Source organism: Mustela nivalis (genome assembly GCF_964662115.1).
Source record: "Mustela nivalis genome assembly, chromosome: 7".
NCBI lineage: Eukaryota > Metazoa > Chordata > Mammalia > Carnivora > Mustelidae > Mustela > Mustela nivalis.
Window position 1 is genome coordinate 26,511,895 of NC_139026.1, and position 26,744 is coordinate 26,538,638.

The 26,744-nt window shown below is 34.8% G+C and overlaps 1 protein-coding gene across 2 annotated transcripts in view; it reads left to right on the forward strand.

Moving 5' to 3' along the window:
• EEA1 (early endosome antigen 1) overlaps positions 1-26,744 on the forward strand; it is a 125,046-nt gene that overhangs the window by 74,564 nt on the left and 23,738 nt on the right. For both annotated transcript variants that reach the window (XM_082739263.1, XM_082739262.1), the window contains 8 exons: positions 4,290-4,409; positions 11,068-11,271; positions 13,969-14,169; positions 15,224-15,337; positions 16,543-16,698; positions 18,443-18,582; positions 23,225-23,555; positions 25,084-25,185. In XM_082739263.1, coding sequence (XP_082595389.1) covers positions 4,290-4,409; positions 11,068-11,271; positions 13,969-14,169; positions 15,224-15,337; positions 16,543-16,698; positions 18,443-18,582; positions 23,225-23,555; positions 25,084-25,185 — 1,368 coding nt within the window. The remainder of the gene's footprint in view (positions 1-4,289; positions 4,410-11,067; positions 11,272-13,968; positions 14,170-15,223; positions 15,338-16,542; positions 16,699-18,442; positions 18,583-23,224; positions 23,556-25,083; positions 25,186-26,744) is intronic.

Here is a 26,744-nt window from a genome sequence, read left to right on the forward strand (position 1 = left end):
TATCAATTTTATTAATTCTTTCAAAGAACCAGCTCCTAGTTTCGTTGATTTGTTCTATTGTTTTTTTGGTTTCTATTTCATTGATTTCTGCTCTGATCTTTATGATTTCTCTTCTCCTGCTGGGCTTAGGGTTTCTTTCTTGTTCTTTCTCCAGCTCCTTTAGGTGTAGGGTTAGGTTGTGTACCTGAGACCTTTCTTGTTTCTTGAGAAAGGCTTGTACCGCTATATATTTTCCTCTCAGGACTGCCTTTGTTGTGTCCCACAGATTTTGAACCGTTGTATTTTCATTATCATTTGTTTCCATGATTTTTTTCAATTCTTTAATTTCCCGGTTGACCCATTCATTCTTTAGAAGGATGCTATTTAGTCTCCATGTATTTTGGTTCTTTTCAAACTTCCTTTTGTGGTTGAGTTCTAGCTTTAGAGCATTGTGGTCTGAAAATATGCAGGGAATGATCCCAATCTTTTGATACCGGTTGAGACCTGATTTAGGACCGAGGATATGATCTATTCTGGAGAATGTTCCATATGCACTAGAGAAGAATGTGTATTCTGTTGCTTTGGGATGAAATGTTCTGAATATATCTGTGATGTCCATCTGGTCCAGTGTGTCGTTTAAGGCCTTTATTTCCTTGCTGATCTTTTGCTTGGATGACCTGTCCATTTCAGTGAGGGGAGTGTTAAAGTCCCCTACTATTATTGTATTATTGTTGATGTGTTTCTTTGATTTTGTTATTAATTGGTTTATATAGTTGGCTGCTCCCACGTTGGGGGCATAGACATTTAAAATTGTTAGATCTTCTTGTTGGACAGACCCTTTGAGTATGATATAGTGTCCTTCCTCATCTCTTATTATAGTCTTTGGCTTAAAATCTAATTGATCCGATATAAGGATTGCCACTCCTTTCTTCTGATGTCCATTAGCATGGTAAATTCTTTTCCACCCCCTCACTTTAAATCTGGAGGCATCTTCGGGCTTAAAATGAGTTTCTTGGAGGCAACATATAGATGGGTTTTGTTTTTTTATCCATTCTGATACCCTGTGTCTTTTGACAGGGGCATTTAGCCCATTCACATTCAGGGTAACTATTGAGAGATATGAATTTAGGGCCATTGTATTGCCTGTAAGGTGACTGTTACTGTATATGGTCTCTGTTCCTTTCTGATCTACCACTTGTAGGCTCTCTCTTTGCTTAGAGGACCCCTTTCAAGATTTCCTGTAGAGCTGGTTTGGTGTTTGCAAATTCTTTCAGTTGTTGTTTGTCCTGGATGCTTTTAATCTCTCCTTCTATTTTCAATGATAGCCTAGCTGGATATAGTATTCTTGGCTGCATGTTTTTCTCGTTTAGTGCTCTGAAAATATCATGCCAGCTCTTTCTGGCCTGCCAGGTCTCTGTGGATAAGTCAGCTGCCAATCTAATATTTTTACCATTGTATGTTATAGACTTCTTTTCCCGGGCTGCTTTGAGGATTTTCTCTTTGTCACTGAGACTTGTAAATTTTACTATTAGGTGACGGGGTGTGGGCCTATTCTTATTGATTTTGAGGGGCATTCTCTGAACCTCCTGAATTTTGATGCTCGTTCCCTTTGCCATATTGGGGAAATTCTCCCCAATAATTCTCTCTAGTATACCTTCTGCTCCTCTGTCTCTTTCTTCTTCTTCTGGAATCCCAATTATTCTAATGTTGTTTCGTCTTATGGTGTCACTTATCTCTCGAATTCTCCCCTCGTGGTCCAGTAGCTGTTTGTCCCTCTTTTGCTCAGCTTCTTTATTCTCTGTCATTTGGTCTTCTATATCACTAATTCTTTCTTCTGCCTCATTTATCCTAGCAGTGAGAGCCTCCATTTTTGATTGCACCTCATTAATAGCTTTTTTGATTTCAACTTGGTTAGATTTTTAGTTCTTTTATTTCTCCAGAAAGGGCTTTTATATCTCTCGAGAGGGTTTCTCTAATATCTTCCATGCCTTTTTCGAGCCCGGCTAGAACCTTGAGAATTGTCATTCTGAACTCTAGATCTGACATATTACCAATGTCTGTATTGATTAGGTCCCTAGCCTTCGGTACTGCCTCTTGTTCTTTTTTTTTGTGTTGAATTTTTCCGTCTTGACATTTTGTCCAGAGAAGAGTATATGAAGGGGCAAGTAAAATACTAAAAGGGTGGCAACAACCCCAGGAAAATATGCTTTAACCAAATTAGAAGAGATCCCAAATCGTGAGGGGGGAGAAAGGGGATAAAAAGAGGTTCAAAAAGGAAGAAAGAAAAAAAAAGAAAAAAAAGAAAAGAAAAGAATTTATAAAAAGAAAAGAAATAAGAAAAATATAAAAAAGAAAAAATATATATATTAGATAAACTAGTAAAAAATCATTTAAAAAGAAAAAGGTAACAGTTAAAAAAAAAAATTTACCCGAAGTTGAAAAAAAAAAATGAAGAAGAAAAAAATTAAATTAACTGCAAGACTAAAAAAAAAAAAAAAAAAATCACAGGGAAAAAGCCATGAGTTCCGTGTTCGGCTTTCTCCTCCTCCGGAATTCTGCTGCTCTCCTTGGTATTGAAACCGCACTCCTTGGTAGGTGAACTTGGTCTCGGCTGGATTTCTTGTTGCTCTTTTGTGGGAGGGGCCTGTTGTAGTGATTCTCAAGTGTCTTTGCCCCACGCGGAATTGCACCGCCCTTATCAGGGGCCGGGGTGAGTAATCCGCTGGGGTTTCCTTTCAGGAGCTTTTGTTCCCTGAGCGCTTTCCGTAGAGTTCCGGAGGACGGGAATACAAATGGCGGCCTCCTGTTCTCCGGCCCGGAGGAGCCGAGAGCCCAGGGCCCCACTCCTCAGTGCGCCCTCAGAGAACAGTGCCCAGTTACTCCCGTCTGCCAGACTTCCGGCTGTGCTCCGAGCTCACCGAGCCTGCGACTGGTTCAAGGTCACCCCGAGCTGCGAGCTTACTGTCGGCTCTGTCTCTGTAGCGGGCTTTCCCGTTCCAGTACCCGCAAGCTCTGCGACACTCAGACACCCCCGATCCTTCTGTGACCCTGCGGGACCTGAGGCCACGCTGACCCCGCGTGGGCTTCGCCCGGTTTAGCCTCTGGAGTGACGTCCCTCAGTGGAACAGACTTGTAAAAGTCCTGATTTTGCTGGGAGCCGGCCCCTCCCCCCGGGGTCTATCTTCCCGTCGCTTTGGATTCACTTCTCCGCCGGTCCTACCTTTCAGAAAGTGGTTGTTTTTCTGTTTCCAGAATTGCTGTTCTTCTTCTCTTCGATCTGCCGATGGATTTTCAGGTGTTTGCAATCTTTAGATAAGCTATCTAGCTGATCTCTGGCTAGCTGAAGTAGTCTCAGCCTGCTACTTCTCCGCCATCTTGACTCCTCCCCCAAGAATTGTGTTCTTAGGATTAGAGTCTATTCCTAGGGAATAGTTTTATAATCATGAGATTAAGTAAGGAATGAGATACTGCTTTTAAAGTTGATTTTATATATTGTCTGAATTTAGATTTTTTTCTTCAGACTTGAGAATTTTGAGAATTGAAGTAATGCCAGATTTTTTTTTTTATTAACGACATATAATGTATTATTGGTTTCAGAGGTACCAGTCTGTGATTCATTAGTCTTATGTAATACCCAGAGCTTATTACATCACATGCCCTCCTTAATGTCCATCACCCAGCTACCCCATCCCTCTACCCACCTCCCCTCCAGCAACCCTCAGTTTGTTTCCTATGATTAAGAGTCTCTTACGGTTTCCTCTCTCTCTGGTGTCTCCCTCTCTGGTTTCATCTAGCTTTATTTTTTCCTCTCTTCCCCTATGATCCTCTGTTTTGTTTCTTAAATTCCACATATCAGTGAGACCATATGATAACTGGCTTTCTTTAGATTGATTTATTTCACTTAGCATAATATCCTCTGTTCCATCCATGTTGTTGCAAATGGCAAGATTTCATTTTTTGATAGCTGAATAATATTCATACACACACACACACACACACACACACACAGACACACACACCAGATCTTCTTTATCCATTTATCTGTTGATGGACATCTGGGCTCTTTCCATGGTTTGACTATTGTGGACATTGCTGCTATAAACCTTGGCGTGCAGGTGCCCCTTTTGATCACTACGTTTGTATCTTTGGGATAAATACCCAGAAGTGCAATTGCTGGGTTGTAGGGGAGCTCTATTTCCTACTTTTTGAGGAACCTCCATACTGTTTTCCACAGTGTAATGCCAGATACTTACGAATGATAGCATTATGCCTTTAAATTGTGAGGTGACAATCTGTAATTTTTTTTTAAGTTGAAGGAAAAAGTAACAAATTCTACAGAATTGCAGCATCAATTAGATAAAACGAAGCAACAGCATCAAGAACAACAAGCTCTTCAGCAAAGCACTACAGCAAAACTTCGAGAAGCTCAGGTAAATATTAGTATGCGAAATATTAGCCTTTTAAACAGAAATTAACCAAATCATTATTCTTTTTTTATAAAACAAGATAATGTGAAAAACTTGATTATGAAGGGCTTTGATAGTTTTTAGTGTCTGGATGATCAGAAAATCTTTTCCTTTTAATTGCTATCTTGAAATTTTCTTTTTTTTAAAGATTTTATTTATTTATTTGTCAGAAAGAGAGTGAAAGAAAGCACACAAGCTGGCAGAGAGGCAGGCAGAGGCGGAGAGAGAGGCAGGCTCTCTGCTGAGCAAGAAGCCCAGTGAGGGACTTAATCCCAGGACCCTGAGATCATGACCTGAGCCGAAAGCAGAGGCTTAACCCACTGAGCCACCCAGGCGTCCCCTATGTTGAAATTTTCTATTTTAAAATTATCATAACTAGATAATAGTAGTAGATAAAATAGTAGTAGTTAAAAGTAGACTTGTATAAAATATTCAAATTTTATTAAATTTTTTACTAAATTGACCTATTTAAATAAAATATATTTATTAAATTATATATATCAAAATAAATTATTTATTGCTTGTTATTTTTAAAAGTATTTAAAAAACTTTAAAAATTCAAATAAAATTTCTTAATTTAGCCCAGTTAAAAAGAATATTTTATGTTTACAGTAGACATTAATAATTTTTGGTCATGTCTTTTCCTACTATCTACCATGGTAGCTATCATGTGACCACTGTTATAAAAAAATGTAAGTCGTTGGGTTACATTTATACAGATTTTATAGTATAGCTTATAAGATTGAAAGGAGTAAAGTTTTCGTTTTGTTACAGTGAGGGGAAGAGGGTGCTCAAGTGTTTGAAATGAATTTGAAATGAAATGAAATTTGACTTTGACATTCATTTATTTCTTCAATCTTTGATTAATTCATTGAATATTATTGAGCACTATATGTCAAGCACTGTGGTAAGCACTGAAAATATAGAGATTAGTAAGACACAGTGCCTGCCTTCTAGAAAATGGCAAACTAATGATGTGCCCATAGAAACAATGTTGGAATTTAAAGGAGGCTGTAAGTAATACATCTCTCTTACCCTTATGAGTTTGGAGAGTGGGGTGGGAGTTAGGTGGATAGAGATAAAAATATTGTACTCATTTACTTGTTTTTTCATTTATTCAGTCAACAAATGTGTTTTAATGTCTACTCTTAGCCAAGGAAGTGATTTTGTGGCTGTGGCAGCAAATGAAATAGATAAAGCTCTCTGCTCTCATGGTTAAGTGCTATGGAGATGAAAAAGAATAGGGAGTAGGAAAGATCTGGGGGAGCTGGAGGTGGGATTGCAATATTAGATAGGATTGGCAGGGAAGGCCTCTTTGAGAAGATGAAAGACTCGACGGAAAGGAGAGTGTGAGGCTTGTGGATATCAAAGAGTGCATCAGTACATTAAAAGGCCTTGAAGCAGGAACATGTTTAAGAAATAACAGGGAGCCAGTGGCTGGAGTGGTATGAGTGGTGAGAAGGGTAAGAGGGGCACAGAGTCATGGAGACCACAGAGAATGAGAACATGTCAGGCTTCATAGATCATTTAAGGATTTTACTTGTGAGTGATGTGAGAAATCATTGAAGGGTTCTGAGCAAAGGAGTAACATGATCTGACTTAAAATTTCACAGGATTGCTCTGGCTGTTATATTGAGAGTACACTGTGGGGACACATGAGTATAAGCAAAGAAATTAGCTAAGAGACTGCTACGGTGATCCAGATAAGAAATGATACATGGCTTGGATCAGAGTGGAAGCAGCGCAGGTAGTGAGAACTGGTTAGAGGCTATGTATGATAGCCTCTATCATATGTATGATAGACTATGATAGATTGATAGAGAGAAGTGGATGATTCCAAGAAGTTTGGCCTGGGTAGTTAGAAGGATGGAGGTCAAACAAGATGAAGATTGAGAGTCCTATTGGGCTTGGCAACATGGAGGTCATTGATGACATTGATAAGAGCAACTTGGATAGAGAAGGAGGTATGAAAGCCTGATGGAAAGGGCTCAAGAGAAAATTGGAAGAGAGAGTTTGATACGATGAATATAGATAACTCTAGGAGTTTTACTGTAAAGAGTAGTAAAGAAATAGAGCAGTAAGACTGAGGTAAAGAATTTGGCATGGGTCTGCAGCCAAATGTGCTTTCTTATGTGTATCCCAGAGTTAAATTGATTCATCTAGTCACAGCTGGAAATGAGTCATTCAGTGTCTTAGAGGCAGGTTGTCTCTTAGCCTGAAGGTAGAGCAAGGGGCTGAGTTGAACATGCTTTAGTTCCTTATTCTAAACTTCCAGTTAGTTAAATTCTCATTCCCTGGGGAAGAAGAAGAAAAGGATGTTGAAGAGGCCAGTCAGTCTCTCCTTCAGAAACATGAAAAGTCCTTAAAACCCCTAAAAAGGAAGTGTAATTAGTGTCATTCTAGGTGTATATACGTATATAAAATTATTATGGCATCACAAAGGGCAATTATCTAACTCAGAGTCTGGAAAAGAACAGTCATTAGAAACTTAATAAAAGTGATCATTTGAGTTGCAAAGGATATGTAGATGTTTCTGTGTTCGGGAAGATGATTATAGTAAGTATATTCCAAGTAGAAATTAAAAGGACAAGGATACTGAAGCTGATATGAACTATACTATTAGGTTTTGCTGGAGCTTAAAGTGTAATTTAGAGTTTAGTTAGAGAAGAGGCCAGAGCATTCGACATGAGTTAAGTTTATAGAAGGTGTTGTGTGACATTTATAAGTAGGACTTAATAGTTGCAGGGAATGAGAGAGAAAGAGGATCATGTCCAGATGGATAACACTGGCTACACAGTAGATGGAGGTGTCATCACATATGTGAGTCAGCATGAGACAAATGGACATTTCATCAGGCTGTATGATGAGTTCAGTTTTGGACATTGCTGAGGCACCTATAGGATATATTTATTTAGAGCTTAGAGGAGGAAACCAGGCTATATATATTAGCTGTGAGAAACATCACTATATATAGGGTAAATGCAATTACTGGAATAGATGTGATCAGCCAGGGAGGGAGTGTAGTGAGGAGAACAGATAACTGCTACCATAGGACTTCTAGGAAACACTAGCACTTAATGGCATAGAATGGAGGAAGAGCAGCCCAAAGAAAGAGAATAATCAAAGTAATTAAGGAGAATCTGCAGAGTAGAATCCAAAAGATTGGGGGGAGTCAAAAGTTGGGAGTAATCAGTAACTTCAAATGTGGACATGTAGTAGGGATGCCAAGTATGATAAGTGAAAAATGTCCATTATATTAAACTGTAATTACATATTATAAATATATATTCTTAAGTATATTTTAAGGATGAATTAGTGACCTTATTAAACATAATTTCAATAAAATGATAGAGATGGCTGAGTTTTGATGAGTGAATGATCTGGGAGTTGGAAAAGTAAATTTGAATTAATTTTTTTAAAAAATATTTTATTTATTTATTTGTCAGAGACAGAGGGAGAGAGAGCGAGTGAGCACAGGCAGACAGAGAGGCAGGCAGAGGCAGAGGGAGAAGCAGGCTCCCTGCCGAGCAAGGATCCCGATGTGGGACTCGATCTCAGGACTCTGGGATCATGACCTGAGCCGAAGGCAGCTGTTTAACCAACCGAGCCACCCAGGCATCCCCTTGAATTAATTTTTTTAAAAAGATCATTTATGTATATATGTATCTATCTATCTATCTGACAGAGACAGAGAGAGAGGCAGTGAGAGTAGGAACATAAGCAGGGGGAGAAGGAGAGGAAGAAGCAGGCTTCCTGCTGAGCAGGGAGCCTGACTTAGGCCAGGCTGATCCCACGACCCTAGGATCATGACCTGAGCTGGAGGCAGACGCTTAACCACTGAGCCACCCAGATGTCCCTTGAATTACTTTTTTAGAATTTAAAAATGAATTATATAAAGACTGAGCAGAGATGAGTGGGGCTTGTTCTGGGAATTGTTTTTGAAAACAAAAGATGCCTGAACATGTTTATAGTCTACGACAAAGGGACTGGTAGAAAGGGAATAATTGAGGATACTGAAGGAGAGGTTACAGAAATAATAAGTTACTGAAAAGCTATGAGATTAACAGATAAAATAGGTGGTGGTAAATTTGAACTTACCCTCCCTTGAAGAATATTCTTTGAAGCTTGAGGAAAGAAAGTATCTGTCTGTATAGATATGGGGTTGGAAAATCAAGGTGCATCATCCCAGAAGATTTGCCCTCTCCCCTCCCCTTTTTTTGGATAAAGTTGGAGATGGCAATAGTTGAATGAAAAGAAGGCAGATATTATGAATTTGGAGAGAATACTGAAGCTTTTAAGTAGTTGTTGAGGCAAATATTTGAGGGTAAGAACCTTAATCAAGTGAAAGGGTTGGTAAGATGCTTCTGAGTATGTGATGGAGGTTGGTCTCTAGAATTCTGTAGTGGCAGTAGTCTATGAAGGTTTAAGATTTTGCTCTCACAGTGCTTAGAAATGTAGATGTGGAGTCAGCAGTTTGCAACATTGATCTAGGATTGGGCTTTTTTTTGGTAGTTCTGTTGGGAATTTGAAGGTGAAAGGAATAGGAGAATGTTGAATAGTTGAGAGAATAATTAAGGTTAGTTCCTATCTGTATATTAGGTTCAGGAAGAGAAATGAGGCATAAGCTATATATGATAGAAGAAAATTGAGATCAGTGTCTGTCCGGCATTGAAGAGTAGAAATGAGGTCATGAAATTGGAAGATGGTCAGGAAGTTGTGGTCATAGGGTTGTTGGACAGTTTTTTTCATTTGGAACAATTTCAAGTGATTATAAGATCCTACATGTGAGTGATTGAATAAAATGAGTAAGGGTCCAGGAATTAAGATGATATGAATGTTGAGGCTGTGCTCTTAATTCTTTGTATATTTTGTATTTCCCAGAAAATTGGCAGAAATTGGGATTGAGAGAAAAACTAAGTCAGGTCTCAAGTATTCAGTGGATGAGGTAGGGGATTATAGATGATAGCAAAACAGAATAGAGGATAGAATAAATGATTTAACATACTCCCCAAAGCACCATGAAGCTTTTACATGATGGGGAGAGTTAGGGGGTGAAAAACCAGGAAGGAGTCAGCCTCCTTTGCTTGCCCAGCAGAATGGTTCTTACATATCTGAGAGTGTTGAGGGGGAATCAGCATCTGTAGAGGGTGAACCAAATTTCACTTCTGACTTGGAAATAGAGTGACTATTCTTGAAAAAAGCTTAGTCCTGGAGCTGTGGTTCCAGAAGATGAGTGGGATGTGGAGAGAGGGGTCATTAGTGGCAGAAGTAGAGGATGAGATCAGATGGGTTAGGCTGCCTTTCATCATTTTGTGATTGAAACTTAAAGGAGAAGCATGTTTGAAAGTGATCTCAAATAGTGCAGTATTGGTGCAAATTGTTGAGAGTACCAGCTGGTTGCTGACTTGATCTGAGCACAGTAGTGTGGGGGTACTGTAAGGTTTGCAGAGGGCCTGGTTTAGGGAGAAGTTCTCTCAGGCTGTGTTAGAATGATGGAGGCAGAGCCAAAGGCTGTGGGTGAAATAGCTCCAGAATATTAATGGGCATTGTTCTGGATGTGGGCTAATGCACCCTGCTCTGTGTATCATTACGCCCTTGGTAAAGTAAAAGAAGAGGGATTCCTTGATGTGTATCAATAGAAGAGTCCTGTTGGAGTATTGAAGTGAGCCTTCATGAGTATACGTGTGTTAGAGTGCAATCCTTTATTGTTCTGTTCATTCAACAAATATCTTAGAGAGCTTGGATACATCAACGAGTAAAACAGACAAAAATCCTTACCTTTGTGGAGCGTGCATTCTAGTGAGGGGGCGGAGGGAAACTGATAAACATGAAAAATAGGTAATTTACTTAGTGTGTTAAAAGTTAAGTGCTATGGAAAGGGAAAAAAAACATTCAGGAGAAAGTATTGGGAGAGACTGCAATTTTATTTTATATTTTAATTTTTTAAAAGATTTATTTATTTTACTAACAGAGAGAGTACTCATCAGTAGGAGGAGGGGTAGAGGGTGAAGGAAAGAGACAGACTCCCTGCTGAGGCAGATTATTAATGATGGGCTGAGTCTCATGACCCTGAGGTCTGGTCTCAGCCAGAATCAGGAGTCCATTGCTCAACCAACTGAGCTACCCACATGCCCGTAAAGGCTGCAGTTTTAAATGTAATGGTAAGGTAGGCATGATTGAGTAGGTGACATTTGAACAAACATTTGAAGGAGAGGAAATGAGCCATGTGACATTGTGAGAAAGGTATTCTAGACAGAAAAAACAGTGCAAAGGCCCTGCGGTGGGTGTGCCTGGTATGATAAGGAATACGGAGAGTCCCAAGAGTCTGCAGTGGATTAAAGAAGAAGAGGAGTAGTGGGCAGTGAGGTTCAAGTGTTAGAATAATAATGTGAATAATTGAAGGTTGTTTTTAGGAATTAAATTCTAATTTATTATCAATAATATAGGTTTATATTATTAAATATATAGTTCTATATTTAAATTTACCATGTTAAATGTAATAAGTAATTAAAAAATGTAAGACTAAGAATTTGAGTTGCAAAATGTATTATCAATCATTTTGTTTGAAGAATAACTTTTTAAGTTCTCTATCCTTAAGTTAGTAGTTTTCACTTGTTTACAGAATGATTTAGAACAAGTACTACGTCAAATTGGTGATAAGGACCAAAAGATCCAGAACCTTGAAGCCTTATTACAGAAAAGTAAAGAAAATATTTCCTTACTAGAAAAAGAAAGAGAAGATCTTTATGCAAAAATTCAGGCTGGTGAAGGAGAGACTGCTGTTCTTAACCAATTACAAGAAAAAAACCATACCTTACAGGAGCAAGTAAGCATGTCCAACGTATTCTATTTCTAAAACTGAATTTTATCTTTCTAAATCTTACTAAGTGCTTTGTTTAAATGACTCTTCATTTTGGTTATTGTTAGTACTTTTTAAATATTATGTTCTTTTGACAACTACCATCTCATTTACCTTAGAGATGGGTTGCTGTTATAGTAAAAGTAAGTTAGCAGAGAGAAGGGAGTTGGGGTAAATTGGAAGGGGAGGTGAATCACGAGAGACCGTGGACTCTGAAAAGCAATCTGAGGGTTTTGAAGGGTTGGGGGGTGGGAGGTCGGGGTACCAGCTGGTGGATATTATAGAGGGCACGGATTGCATGGAGCACTGGGTGTGGTGAAAAAATAATGAATACTGTTATGCTGAAAATAAATAAAAAATAAATTAAAAAAAAAAGTAAGTTAGCATAATTTGACAAAGAAAATCTCAGTTCTTGTCCCAGCACAAAATTTATTACCTGTGTGATCACAAATAAATCATTTTACCTTGTCAGCTCATTAGAAAAGTAGAGATGTTATTAATAATGCATTCTTGCTTCATGATATTTTGTGATATTTTGAAAAAAGAATGAGTATTTATAAACTGAATATTTGTAAACTGAACATATTTATTTTAACTGAAAGTACTAATCAGGTTAGTTGTTACTATTTATTAGTTAATATGTGGGCTTACTAGTTACTTATATTTTGGTCATGATATGTCTTTGGAATACAGAGCTAATGATAATTTTGATAAGTTGCTTATATAGAATTTATAGTTGTTTTTTTGAAGAGAAGTCTAATAAGAGAGTTATAATTATGTAAATGAGAAAATGTTAAAAGAAAATATAGGTAATGCCACTTTTCTAATTCTAATTTTAAAAGAATAAATAAAAGTAAATCTATGTACTTTGCTTCCTATCATGTTGGAGTAACTGATATGTCTTTAGTCCTTTCACCATAAATGACTAGAACAGTAGAAAAAAAACCACTGTTTTCAGATATTGTATAACAAGCAGTGCAGGGCTTTGATTCCTGAGAGAAGAGAAGCAAGGGAAGTGAACCTTTTGATCATTCCAGCTTTTGACTGGGAGACATCTTCCAGACTGCGGCACAGGTTGGGGGAATCCAAGGAAAGCACAGTGGTCTCACTGAACTAAGGAGTGAGAAATTGAAGTTAAGAAAAGTTGAGGCACCTGATGATACTTGGGGGCAGAATATTGGAGAGTGGGGAACAGTGGAGAGAAGCAGCCCCAGAAATCTGTATATGGGATCCACTTGAGCCTTTAGCTGACTGCTAAACTTTCCATTCATGTGGTGGGGCTTCATGAGGCCAGGCAGTGAACAATCATTAGGAAGCTGCAAACGGAAAAATGGTCAGGGCTGGGAGATGTTCAAATCCAGGAAGAGAATAAAGAGGTGGTTCAATGCTTTGGTGACATTTAGTAGAAACCCTGGGAATGTCAGATCTTAGGATAAAGCTAAACTAGCCCTAGGGTAAAAGCTAGCATACACCTGACCTAACAAAGCATAAAAAGAAGCCTCAAAATGATCCAGTTGGATCACAGGTATGTTAACTAAACATTTCTGAAAGAAGACAACAAAATCAAGACTTATTATCATAAATGTAAAAAAATTACTAGACATTCAAAGAAGAAAACATGTATGACTCTTAAAATATGCTTATTACTATAAAGGAAAAACTATAATAATGGAAATAGAAGTGAAAATGATAAAGAATTAAATGGAACTTCATATGTTTATTAGTTTCATATATGAATATAAATATAAATATATACACATACATATATGGGCTTAATAAATTAACCAAGTAGAAAGTGCAGTAGTGAACATTAAGACAAGGCAATTGAAACTGTCCAAAATGAACCACAGAGTGAAAAAAAGCCTGGGCTGAAAAAACCCTTCAAAAGACCAAAACCCCAAAAACTGCTTTAGTGACTGTGGAACAGTATCATGTAATCTAGCATACATGTAATTGATGTGACGGGGTAGGGAGGAGAAAATAGTTATTGAAATAATGGCCGAAACAAGTTTCAGATTGATTAAAAACATGAATCCATAGATTCAAAAACCTCAGTGAGCTCTAAGCAAGGTACACCAAAGAAATATCAAATGAATTGGATTTCATCTAAATTGAAATGTTTGCTTTTCAAAAGATGCCATTACAAAAATAAAAGCTGAGGCACAGACTGGGAGAAAATATTTGCAGTACATATACCTGACAATTCAGAAATATTCAGAATATATAAGGAACTCTTATTACTTAGACCAGTGATTGTCTGGGGCTAGAGATGAGTGGAGGGTACAGACTGCAAAGAGGCATGAGTAAAGCTTTTGGGGTAATTGAAATGTTCTCCATCTGATTGTGGCAGTGGTTAAATGAGTGTGTAATTTATCAAATCTCAAGCTGTGCAATTAAATTGGGTGAATTTTATTTCATGTAAATTATAGCTCAGTAGAGATGGTTTTAAAAATAATAGGAATCTGAATTAATTGTTGTTTTCTTATAGTTTTGAGAGATTGCTTAATTTTGGAAAGATGTGAATAAATTTTCTTGAAGAAAATATGAGATAACCTATCATAGAGCACTTTAATATTCTCATAGGCCTTACATTTTTTTTTTTTTTTTTTAGTTCTTATTATATCATTTGTGATCTTCATAATTAGAGTCTTGCTTGTATGATAGGTAACTCAACTCACAGAGAAACTGAAGAATCAGTCAGAAAGCCATAAACAAGCCCAGGAGAATTTGCATGACCAAGTGCAAGAGCAGAAGGCACATCTTAGAGCTGCACAAGACCGTGTTCTTTCCTTAGAAACTAGTGTCAGTGAATTGACTAGTCAATTAAATGAGAGCAAGGAGAAGGTTTCCCAGCTTGACATACAGGTAATATTGAATTATTCAATTTAATGTGAGTTTGTCTGAATAAAACACCTATTTTAGACCATCAAATGTTAATAAATTCTGTTTCTTTCTCCTTGTGTCTCTCTTTCTGTCTCCCCCGATCTCCCACCACTCTCTCCCTCTCTCTGCCTTGTTTATTAGTGGAAAAATGGTAGGAATAGGAATTAAATAAAGGTTGTATCTAGACAGTTTATTGAGCTTTCTTGTTTGCCTTTTTTTTCTTTATCTCTTCTGGCAAAACCTACCTTCTGAAACCGCTAGATTTTTTTGCTTTTCTTTTTTTCTATGAAATCCTTATTGTTGTTTCTAAGTTCAAAGTCATTTGATATTATACCATTAGATTTCTAGATTTCTAGATTTACTTTTTTACTTTGATTTTTTTAGATTTTACTTTAAAGGTTTGATTTAAAAAAATACTTTTATGTATGTAGCATTATATATTTTTAGTATACATTCTTTCAGAGGCCAATATAGATGCCTGTTAAATGAATTAATGATGGGATGGTAATTAAAACAGATTTCTTTTCCATTCTCATTGTTGGTTTCTTATCCTATACTATAGAAAGAAAGTAATCAAAATATTTCTAAACCTTGATTTTCTTTATTTTAGGAAAATAATTCTATTGAAAATAAGCAATATAGAATAGTATAACAGGCATAGTTATTGGAGGAAGAGGATATACATTTCTTCATATTCAAAATATAATTATTTGTTATATGAGTTATATGATAACCCAATATTTGGATGTCTAATATGAGAGAGGGAGAAGTATTTTGGTGTCATGTAGGGACATATATATCATCAAGTATATCATGATAAACTTCATCATTTATCCAAACATTATTACGAGTCTTTTCTCCTACACGTTCCTGTTTGGGGGATAATCATATACTTACTTTTCAGTGTCTTAATCCTTATGTTTTTTGCCGAAGGACTTAATTTTAAAAATAATTTAGTGACAAAAGCCATGTATGTTCAAGCACTGGGAAATCGAGAACTAACTATAAATTAAATGACTGGTCGATTTTGCTACAGATTAAAGCGAAAACTGAATTACTACTATCAGCAGAAGCAGCAAAAACTGCTCAGAGAGCAGATCTTCAGAATCATTTGGACACAGCCCAAAATGCATTACAAGATAAACAGCAGGTGAGTGAACCTGATGCAGTTTCATTCGATAACCTAATGTTTTGGTAGATGAATTAATTGCAAACATGTATAAAAATGATACTCAGTTTTACTAATGTCATGATTAGCTTGCTTATTTTCTTTGATTTCTTCCTGAGTTCAGAACCTATAAAAAAAATAAATGATATGTTATCATATGTTAGCAAATGTTGAGGTTCATTAAGAATTAGTTGTAAATTAAGACAGTAACAGAATATGATCTTATCGAGGTATGATGTTTGTGTTGTAACACTGGAAGTTTTGGAGATGGTGTAGAAGAATAAGCCACCTTTATACGTTGCTGGTGATTGTATATGTTAGTTCAACCTTTTAATGGTCATAGGGAAAGCTGTTTGGCAACATATTTCAAGAACTCTGGGATTCATTTTTTAGCTCACTTTTAGTTCTTTATCCTAAGGGAATAATCATAGTTTTTAGAATGCTATTTGCATTTCTGTTAATAAAAATGCAAAAAAGTTTAGTAGCAATCTAAGAATCTAAAATAGGACATTTGGCTAAAAAGTGGTCTAGATTAAACAAAATGGAAATTTATGCAAATACAATATTTTAGAAAATAATATCACAATTTGATGATGCATTGTTATGTTAAAGATTATAATAAAACAGTATGTAAAGTGAGGTTCTCTTCCTATTTTAAAAGTATAAATCAAAAGATTGGTATACACAGAAAAGATTAAAAGGAAACTTATCAAAACATTATTAGTGGTTATTTGTGGGTGGTGTATTTAGTAGTAATTTGTATTTTGTTCTTTCAGTGCTTTTAGAATCTACAAATGAACAAGTTCATAGATGTGGCCACTGTTTTTAAATGTTATTTTTTGAAATGGCATCTTGAACATTGAAAACATTTATAATATAAAAGTGTTATTTTATAATTGGCCTATTTAATATTCTGTTGTATCTTTTGGCTCCTAAAATAACTCTTCCTAGAAAAAGTTATTGAGCGGTTATGCATATAAACTTAGTATCTCATGCTGTGTACAGTCTCAGTTCAGGTCCTTTGTACTGAAAAATATAACCTCTGATTCATCTTTAGACTTCTTTCTAGTCTTACTACAATAGTTTCTTAAATAAAATTAGAATTTTCAATTTTACTTTGATGAAACATTTAGGCATACAATAAAGTAAACCTTACAAAGTTTTCTTCAATTGTACTTTTCTTACAGGAGTTAAATAAGATCAGTACTCAGTTGGATCAGGTCACTGCAAAGTTGCAGGATAAGCAAGAACATTGCAGTCAGTTGGAAAGTCACCTTAAAGAATATAAAGAGAAACACCTCTCTTTAGAACAAAAAAATGAAGAATTAGAAGGTCAAATTAAGGTTAGTATAAAAGATACTGAATTAACCTATATTTTCTGCTGTAGTAATGGAAACTGATAACATAGAAGGAATTGAGGATCTTAAGTTTGCAAACAAGGGTAAAGTTGTCGTATAAAACATGAAATTACATATAATTTTTCAGGTCTTAATTTTGAATTCCATCTTTAATTTTATTTCTTCATTAATGGGTGGCTTTTACAAATAGCAGTTTTAACATGTATAGTGGTTTCCTTTGTAATGTGTAACTATTTCAAAGAAACAATGAACCAGGAATCTACTCTGTAATTATAAGGAATTTATCATTCTGTTGTTGTTGTTATGAAGCCTCTTGCGTTCCATCATTCTCATCTCCTTACTTCCTTATTCCAATATATATATACATATGACAGACTTCTTCCTTCTTTAAACTTTACATTTATACCCTTTGCATTTTGTTTTTAGTTTGATAGTAAGTTTATTCTGTAGTAAATTGCTTCTTACTTTTACACAATTCCAAGTGAAAATGTTGATTTACTAAAGGGGTTAAATGACTAGACCTATCAGAAGAGGATTTGACGTGAGTCCTTTGTCCTTTAAATGGGATCTACTTTCAATTAAACAAATATTTCTCAAATTTATGTGTGTGTGTATGTATATATTATGCTATACCTTCTCAATCAGATGAAACACTTCTGTAGACCTATTGAATATATATGTGTTATCAACACCAATACAACATGGAAGATTGTTGTATGTATACAAATCTGTTTATGGGTTTCTTTTCTTTTTTTTATGGCCAGTGATAATAATAATGACAAATTACTTTTTGTAATGTTTGAAAAGAACAGAGAGACCATTTTACTGAAAAGCATCTAATGAGAATTCTCTTTGATATCTTTTAAAAACAGTTATTTAGAACAAGTAGTGTCTCTTGTGATTATCAGATCTTTAACATTTGGTAATTATTTTAGGAAGTATTTCATGTGTTTTATTTAGTTATTTGTTACAGAATTTTATAGTTATATCCAATATCCAGTGTAGTGTTGAATAAGAGCCACAGTACCTAGATTGGTTTATAAAATACTTAGGGTACAAAATTATTACAACTATATAAGAAAATGTATTGCTCATTGATACTTAAACTTTACACTCAACAGCTTGATTTTGTAAATTTGTAAAAGTATACACAGTTATATGTATGATATGTATGTGTATGAGACAGAAACTATGCAATAAAGAACAAGAATCTTTAAACCAAGAATTCAATTGACTTTATATTTAGGGTCAACAAATGTAACAAGAAGGATGACATGATAACTCCATTTTCGTTTTGAATGAATATTTACAATTAATTACATCAGTGTTGTTCACTGCTATAAAGGATAATATATTTTAAGTGGACCCACATGTGAACCTGTTATCTTGTCTTTTCACACTTGAGTTAAAACTTTTTTTCAAGTAATAGACATAATTATTTTAAGTTTATTCTCTTTTTTAGAGTTAATTTTTAAAGGTAGATACTTAGTGACTACCTGTTATTTATAAAGCCTGTGGTAGTTCCTTTGAAAGATTCCAAAATAAATAGTTCCTTTATTCAGTAATGGCTTCAGAATGGAAAATGTTTTTTATTATAACATAAATATTTTATGGTTATTATTGTGTGTTATGTCAATACCAATTTAAGTATAAACAAAAATGTTATATTTAATAATAGATGGATAATTATTGACATTAAAATGGTTACTCTATCATATTTCTTCCATAGAAACTAGAAGTGGATACTCTTGAAGTTAAAGGAAGCAAGGAACAAGCTTTGCAGGATCTACAACTGCAAAGACAGCTGAATACAGATTTAGAGCTTAGAGCCACAGAATTGAGTAAACAACTTGAAATGGAGAAAGAAATGTAAGCTAAACTACTTTAAGGGAGGGATTATAAACTTAAAATATTATGCTTTCAATTTTGCTATTGCAGGGCTTAAAGATTTATTTTATGTTTATGTTGATTCTATAAACTCTGTTTATATCAATGAATGAAAAATAAAGCCATCATAATAGGGTTAAATTTAGCTTCACTAGAAAGGACTGAAAATCTGGGTCATCTGGTCTCTTTTCAACAGTAGTATGGTACTCATTTATCTGAGTTAAAGCAATTGTTTTGAGTTGTTCATTGATTTGAATAAATAAATGTAAAAGTAACAAATAGAGGAGTATTTCTAATATCAGCCAAGAAGCAAATGGGCTTCTACTTTGAGAGACTATATCAAGTAGGGAATGTATACTTTCTTATAAGAAATGATCTGTTTTAGCTTTGTGATGTATCTTAACATATTAATGAGCACAAGGGAAACCCTAGAATCAGTGTACCTTTTTAAAAATTATTGAAGTAAAATTTATATACCATTAAATGCACAGATCTTACATGTACAATTTGAGTTTTAGTAAGTATATACTTACTAAAAGTAAGTATATAAGCAATAAAATGCACCCCCTTCCCCCACAACATTTTTATTACCCGTGGAGTTTTCTCAGGTGTCCTAGTCAATACCTTGTAGACAAGACAGTTCTAATTTCGGTCTCCATAGATTGCTGTTATGTGTTTTTGAAATTAAATTATGCAGTATGTTCTTTTTTATAACTGCCTTTTTTTCACTTAACATACTATTTTTTAAATTCATCCATGTAGTTGAATAAATATTGTTCCACTGAATGAATATATTACAATTTGTTTATCTTTTTTGGGTGATAGTTTTTGGTTGTTTGCAGTTTTTGCCTGTTAAGAATAAAGATGCTATCAGTATTCTTAAATAAGCTTTTTTGTGAAAGTTCAGGGTGATGGTGGTGGGGCAGATACATGTTTAACTGTATGAAAAACTGCCAAACCTTTTCCCAAAATGGCTGTACCATTTTCTTGTAAAGATTTTATTTATTTATTTGTCAGACAGAGATCACAAGTAGGCAGAGAGGCAGGCAGAGAGAGAGGAAGGGAAGCATTTTCATAGTTACTCATCCTCTTCATATTTTGCCAGGTTTCTGCAGATGGTAGTTACATGTTGTAGTCCAGTAGAATCAGTTCAGTATGACAATTTTTAATAGATGGAATAAATTACCTTGAGGAAGATTGTCTTTTCCCATTTGTACTAAGTGCTTAATGGGCCTATTTATGATAGCTCTGAGTATAGGGGTGAATTAGTTTAGAAGATATTAGGAGCTAAAAGATGAATTGATAGAAGAAATTTTTGATGTCCTTAGTGGCAGAGGGGTATCTACCTCCAGACATACCTCATATATTCATAAAAGTGCTGAGATGGGGCATCTTTTGTTCACTTCTAAGGTAGAATTAGTCTCTTTCTTAGCTTGTTCTTGATGTTGATGCTTCCGTTGGGTCTTACCATAAAATCTGCAGTGGACACATAACTCACCAGAATTTTGATGGAAAAAATCAGTTCCACTCCATTTACCTGGATTTTTTCAAGGGAGGGGTTGTGACCAGTCACATTTCAGTAGACTTTCCCTTAAATGCCGAATAGACTTCTCTGACTGAGTTGACAGACTTGATCTGTGTCAAAGGTATGAAGGTTTTTTGACTCTCAGTAATAAAGATGGAAACTGAGAGCTTGGAGAGGTACCCCTGAGGGAAATGAAATAAAATCCATCAGATTGATGATAATTAAGTTGTTTGACACCTTCGTGATTTTCCCCTTGTTTGGGAGTGATGAGAAAAATTTCTTGTTTTCACATATAGTGAAGTAAGTCCTGATACTTTGAATTTGAGGGTATAGAGGTGCATTATATACCTTAAATGGTGTTCCTTCCCACTGTTAACATCATAGTTTGGGGACCACGTATAAACTCTTATATCACCCACTGAGTAATTTGTCACTTTTAGAACCCAATCGTCAGTCCATGAAGATCACCTCTGAGCTGGTTCTTGTTCTTCTTCCCAAGGCCCCTGTGGGCACAAAGGTTCTTTCCATTTCTTTTAACTTTTTATTTTTTATAAACATATATTTTTATCCCCAGGGGTAAGTAAATGGGCCCATTTCTACTCCATGTTCTAATCTCATGGTTCAGAACTCATGCAGAGGCTTCTATATCATATTGAAGTAGGAAAATCTTTTAATACTAAAGTCTTTTTTTGCCTATATCCTTTATGGAAACATTTTAATGTAATATCTTGCATTTCTACTGTACCAACTATGAAAAAAAAGGCTGGGTAAACACATCCAGTGTTTCATTAAACCCTACCCCTGATTCCAGGTATCAGCCAAAAAAACAGGGCAAGGTTTCCCCTTTTTCAAGGCCCTCTTACATCTGTGCATCCAGCGCTCCTTCCAGCTCTCATCTTAAAATGTATTTTCATTACCATAATATCCTTTGTGATCTTTTTCTTTGATACAAGGAGTATTTCTTTATTTCTTTGTTTATAAATTTTATTTTTTTTTTAGAGATTTTATTTATTTATTTGACAGAGAGAGATCACAAATAGAGAGGGAGGCAGAGAGAGAGGGGGAAGCAGGCTCCCTGTTGAGCAGAGAGCCCAATGTGGGGCTCGATCCCAGGACCCTGGGACCATGACCTGAGCCAAAGGCAGAGGCTTTAACCCACTGAGCCACCCAGGCACCCCTCTTTATTTATACATTTATTTTAAAGATTTATTTTATTTTATTTATTTGAGAGAGAGAGAGCATGAGAGGGGAGAGGTCAGAGGGAGAAGCAGACTCCCTGCTGAGCAGGGAGACCAATGTGGGACTTGATACCCGGACTCCAAGATGATGACCCGAGGTAAAGGCAGTTGCTTGATCAACTGAGCCATCCAGGAGCCCGATACATGGAGTATTTAGAAGTATGTTGTTTACTTTCCAGATATTTGGAGCTTTTCTAGATAGTTGTTACTAACTTTTAATTTAATTCCATTGTGAACAGAGAACATGCTCTGTAAAATTTGGACTTTTAAAACTGTCTTATTTATTGCCCAGTGTATGGTTTACCTTGGTTAATTTTTCCATGTGCACATAGGTATATTCTCTGTTGGTAAGTGTTCTAAGTTTTAGTTAGTCAAGGTGGTTGATAGTGTTTTAAAAAATAGGGTTTTTTTTTTGTTGTTGTTTGTTTGAATATGGTTGATACACAATGTTACTTTAGTTTTAGCTGTACAACCAAGTGATTTAAGACCTCTATATTTTCTTCTATGCTCGCCATAATGGTAGCTACCATCTGTCACCAGACAACTCTATTACAATACGATTGAGTAGGTTTCTTATTCTATACTTTTTGTTCTCTTGATATATTCATTCCAGATAATGTTTAACCTTCTATATCCTTGCCTTCCCCCAACCTCTGGTTTATTTATAACTTCCTTTAGTGCCCTTTTTAAAATTAAAGTTTTATGTGACAATGAAAGACTTTATTTCTGTTTTTCCTTCTTTCACATAATCTTATGATTTTATAATAATTATTTATGGGAAAGTTAAGTATCATAGAGATATATATCAAGTCCTAATTTTAGGGTTGCTTGATAGGAATTGTAGCTATATGAAAAAGATAATGACCTTTCTATTTAGACCTTTGAAAATCAGTGAGGTACAGTATCCTATGAATGCACTTTTCAAGACACTTTTAGAAAGTATCAAAGTAAATTTCTGGGACTTAAAGTTGAAAAATTTCCAAATTTAAATATAATTCTGGTATTGCATAAATACCCAACTTCAAATATGTGGCTGGTACATCTTTTAGCAACCTCTCTTTAACATATTATTAAATTTATACTGATGATAAAGTACATCAGAAATAGTATGCATTCAAGAAATGTTACTTTGCATCTGGTTTTATTTTCACTTTAAAAATGGTTGATCTTTAATATGTGGCATTTTTTTGGTGCATAATTTCATTTTGTCAAAACAGTAAAAGTTTTTAACTTTCTTAAAGCTGTATCTTCATTTCTTTATTCTTGTATTCTTCATTTCTTTATTCATTTAGGTGTAGAAAACTTACATTTAAGGCACAAATGATAACAAGTCTCTTGTATAATCTGCTAAGATCTAGAATTAAAATAAATCTTTTGTCTTTCTTTCGGTTTGAAGTGAAATATTTCTTTTTTACTTTATTTTTTCCTACATTAATCATATTTTGAAGTTTAATATCTAGAAAATAAATAATGTGTTTTATGTTTTCAAGGTAAGTGGCAAAGTGCTCTGTATGCATGGGGGCTAACACAATGAATAAGTTCTTTAAGGTACATGGAAAACCTTTTCTGGCTGTTGTAGACTTGAGGGTCAGATATATGTACAATTTTGGGGGACATCCATTGCAATAGATGAGACTGGATTTGACTTAAAGAAAATCATTTTTATCTGTCAAATGATCAGATCAGATTTAAGGTGTTTTCAGTTGTGTTGTTTTATGACATTATTATTTTTACTTCTGAGCTACACAAGAAAGTTTTAAAACTCAATTATTAATTTAAAATAATAATTATTAATTTTTAATGCTAAATTAGGAATTGTAAATTATGCATTAATTTAAAAATTTGTTTCTTAAATATTTAGAGTATCCAGTACGAAGTTGGATCTTCAGAAAAAATCTGAAGCCCTTGAAAATATTAAACAAACGCTTACTAAGCAAGAGGAAGAAAAAAAAATCCTTAAACAAGAAATTGAAAATTTAAGTCAGGATACAAAGATGCAGCACAAGGAATTAAATAACAAAATTCAAACAGCAGCAGCAGAACTACAAAAAGTGAAGATGGAGAAAGAAACTCTAATGACAGAGCTTTCTGCAACAAAAGAGAATCTATCAAAAGTTTCTGATTCTTTGAAGAACTCCAAAAGTGAATTTGAAAAGGAAAATCAGAAAGGAAAAGCTGCTATATTAGATTTGGTTAGTTGTTTATGTTTACTTAGGTAGAAGTAATTTTTATCTAAAATGTACTGGTTTTTCTGCTTAACCCACTGTTGACTTTTTATCCCACATTTAAATGATTTCAAGTAATTCTTATGAGAAAAGGAATTGGGATTTCTTAACCTGAGAAAAAGATATTGGTGTTTGTGTATAAAATTTCCAGAGGCCAAGGACACTTTTAGTTGGAATATACAGTTTTTGTCTATTGTTGGTATGATGTTGGATTTGGGAGAGAGTGCTGCCTCAAGACATTTTCATAGAGAATGTAGCTGCTGGTTCAAGCATTATTCTCTTGCCTGAAAAAAAAAAAAAAACCAGAAAAAAAATCAGAGGATCCTGATGACTTTTAATTCTGGTATTATAAACTTTCCAAGTTGTTCTAAATGTTCTGAATGTTCTACAACTCTAGATAATGTCATGTCTTAGAGTTACCATAAAACATATTTAAACTATATGAAATAAAAGTCACACAGTTTCAGAAAATGCCAAATGGGGAATGTATTCTCAGAAATATTTTAACCCATAGGATGCCTGGGTGGCTTAGTTGGTTAAGCATCTGATTTCTGATTTTGGCTCAGGTCATGATCTCAAGGTCCTGGAATCAAGCCCTGTGTCTGGCTCAGTGTGGAGTCTGCTTGAGTTTCTCTCCCTCTGCCCTTTCCCCTGCTCATGCATACTCTTTCTCTCTCTCTCATATAAATAAATAAATCTGAAAAAAAAAAGAAAGAAAGAAAGAAATATTTTAATCCAGAATAACATCTCTAACAGCATGTTACATGTTACAGCATGTAGCAATATGAAGGTCAGTGAAAATGTTCAGTGGCACAAAAAATATATAATATTAGCATGTTACTTTTATGTTCCTTTCTGTTTGGAGAAAACATCTCCTATCTGTACATCTTCCCTCTTAAGTTGTGATTATTCTTTATTTATAAGAATTTAAATATATTTATATATGGTATATATAAATATATATGTAACATAAATCATATATATAATAATATGTGATTATTCTTTATTTTATTTATTGTTTAATACATTTTACCAAAAATTTCCTTTTTTCCATTTTCTTGACGATTGTCATTCTGCTTTTACGAGCTTTTTTAAAAAAGTAGCTCCACGCCCAACATGGGGCTCAAACTCAGGACCCTGAGATCAGGAGTCGCAGTCTCTGCCAGCTGAACCAGCCAGGCGCCTCTTTTGTTATTCTACTTTTAAAATGGCATGACAAGTTAATTAATTGTAATTAATTGTGTGACCTAAAAATGTGGTTTCCAAAGTGTTCTCCTGCTGGTTGATGATAGAAGCTTTTAACCTTTTTCCATCTGTCTACCTTTATTGCTCTAATCTTTGGCTGTTTTATAACTCAAATGGATGATTCTATCCCATGCTAACCCATCAATGATTCTAGTGTATTTCCATGTGTGGATCTTACTAAGCATATAAACCAAACTTCTTAAACTTACTACAAATATCTTCTGTATAATGTAGTTTTTATATTTTTTAGGAAAAAACTTGCAAAGAATTAAAGCATCAGCTTCAAGTACAGATGGAGAACGCACTTAAAGAACAGAGTGAACTGAAAAAGTCACTCGAAAAAGAGAAGCAGGTAAGATTTTTTTTTTCTGTAATGTAAAATATGTGAAGAATAATAAGGTCTGTATTTTCAAAATTTCACACTGATACTTAAGTCAGAGGAGGTTTATGTCTCTGTAATGTGATGGATCACAAAAAAATAGTTTAAATTTGTCGTTTATATTCTACCTGCTGCTAAAAAGATTTAAGCTAGTTTATAATAAAAGACCCAAAATAAAGGATTACAATTAATAAAGTTAATTGGGCCAATTTACTATAGAGTTATAACTAGATAATTTAGATTAAGGAACATTATTATGATTGAGAAAAATACCTTGATAGGCTTTCCATAGAAATAATATTTTAACAGCTCTTTATTTCATGGACATTTATATTTAATGGTATGTTAACATTGCATAACAACAGATTTTCTGTGGTTAATGCTTTTATTACTCTCCATCTAAAATAAACAAGCAAATGAGTAAATAAATGGTTATAATATATAGTTGTTATTCTCTGAAGACGTACCTCTAACAGTCCAGGCATGTAGTGTTTCTATAGAGATCTGATTTGATAAAGCAGCAAAACTAGTCTTGGGAAGTCCTTAATGTGATTGTAGTCTGGTTGTTGCTTGAAAGGAAACCACTTGTGTTTTAGATGCCAGTCATTAAGTGGCAAAATTATGGTGGCTTAGTGCTTGAGCTCTGAATCCATTGTCCAGATTTATATACTGGTTGTGCTATTTGCTAGGTATGCTGTCTTGCCTTGTTTTAGGCAGATTACTTAATCTCTCCATGCTCCCATTTCCTCAGCAGTAAAATGGGACTAATAAGAGAATCTATGCTGTAGGATTATGTTAGGAGAAAATTGGGTTAATATATTTCAAAGTGTTTGGAACCATTATAACAGAATAAAATAAATGCTCAGATGTTAGCTATCATTTTATCATTGGTTATCATATTATAGTCATCATCATTGTTTCACTGCCTGACTCCTGTTTTGCATAAAAGTTGGAGATAGGCTGAAGCAACCATATGTAGTGGTGAAACTTTTCAGAAGTAACTTTGAATATGGTCAACTGCTCAAGTTAGGTTCATAATGAAATATGCATAAAACATGAAAACATGACTTTGGCTGGAAGGACTGGAGATCATTGTAGTTCACATTGGCCACAGAAGAACCTCAGTGTGACTTCTATATTTTGAACAGAAATATATCGTAGTAGATTATAAAAACATGGTAGTAGCACAACATACCCCAGATCTCTAAATGAGGAAACTATTGCATGGGATAGTTTAATGTCATCAGATAGATCCTAAACATATTTGCCAAAAATGATTTTAGTTCTATCAGAGTAAATATGGAGCTATTCTTTCTGATTAACCATGGCCAGTGGGCTAAGTTAGCATTTTGAGACTATTCTTGAAAGACAGTAGATATTCCAGCAGTCCAAAGATTGATACTAATATTCCTGTTTTCTGTGATACAAGGTAATACTAGTCTAGCTCATTTACAAGCTCTATCCGAACACATATTTATAAGATAGAAAGGAAGGTAAGATCAAACAAATATTAAAGATTAATCCAGCATGTT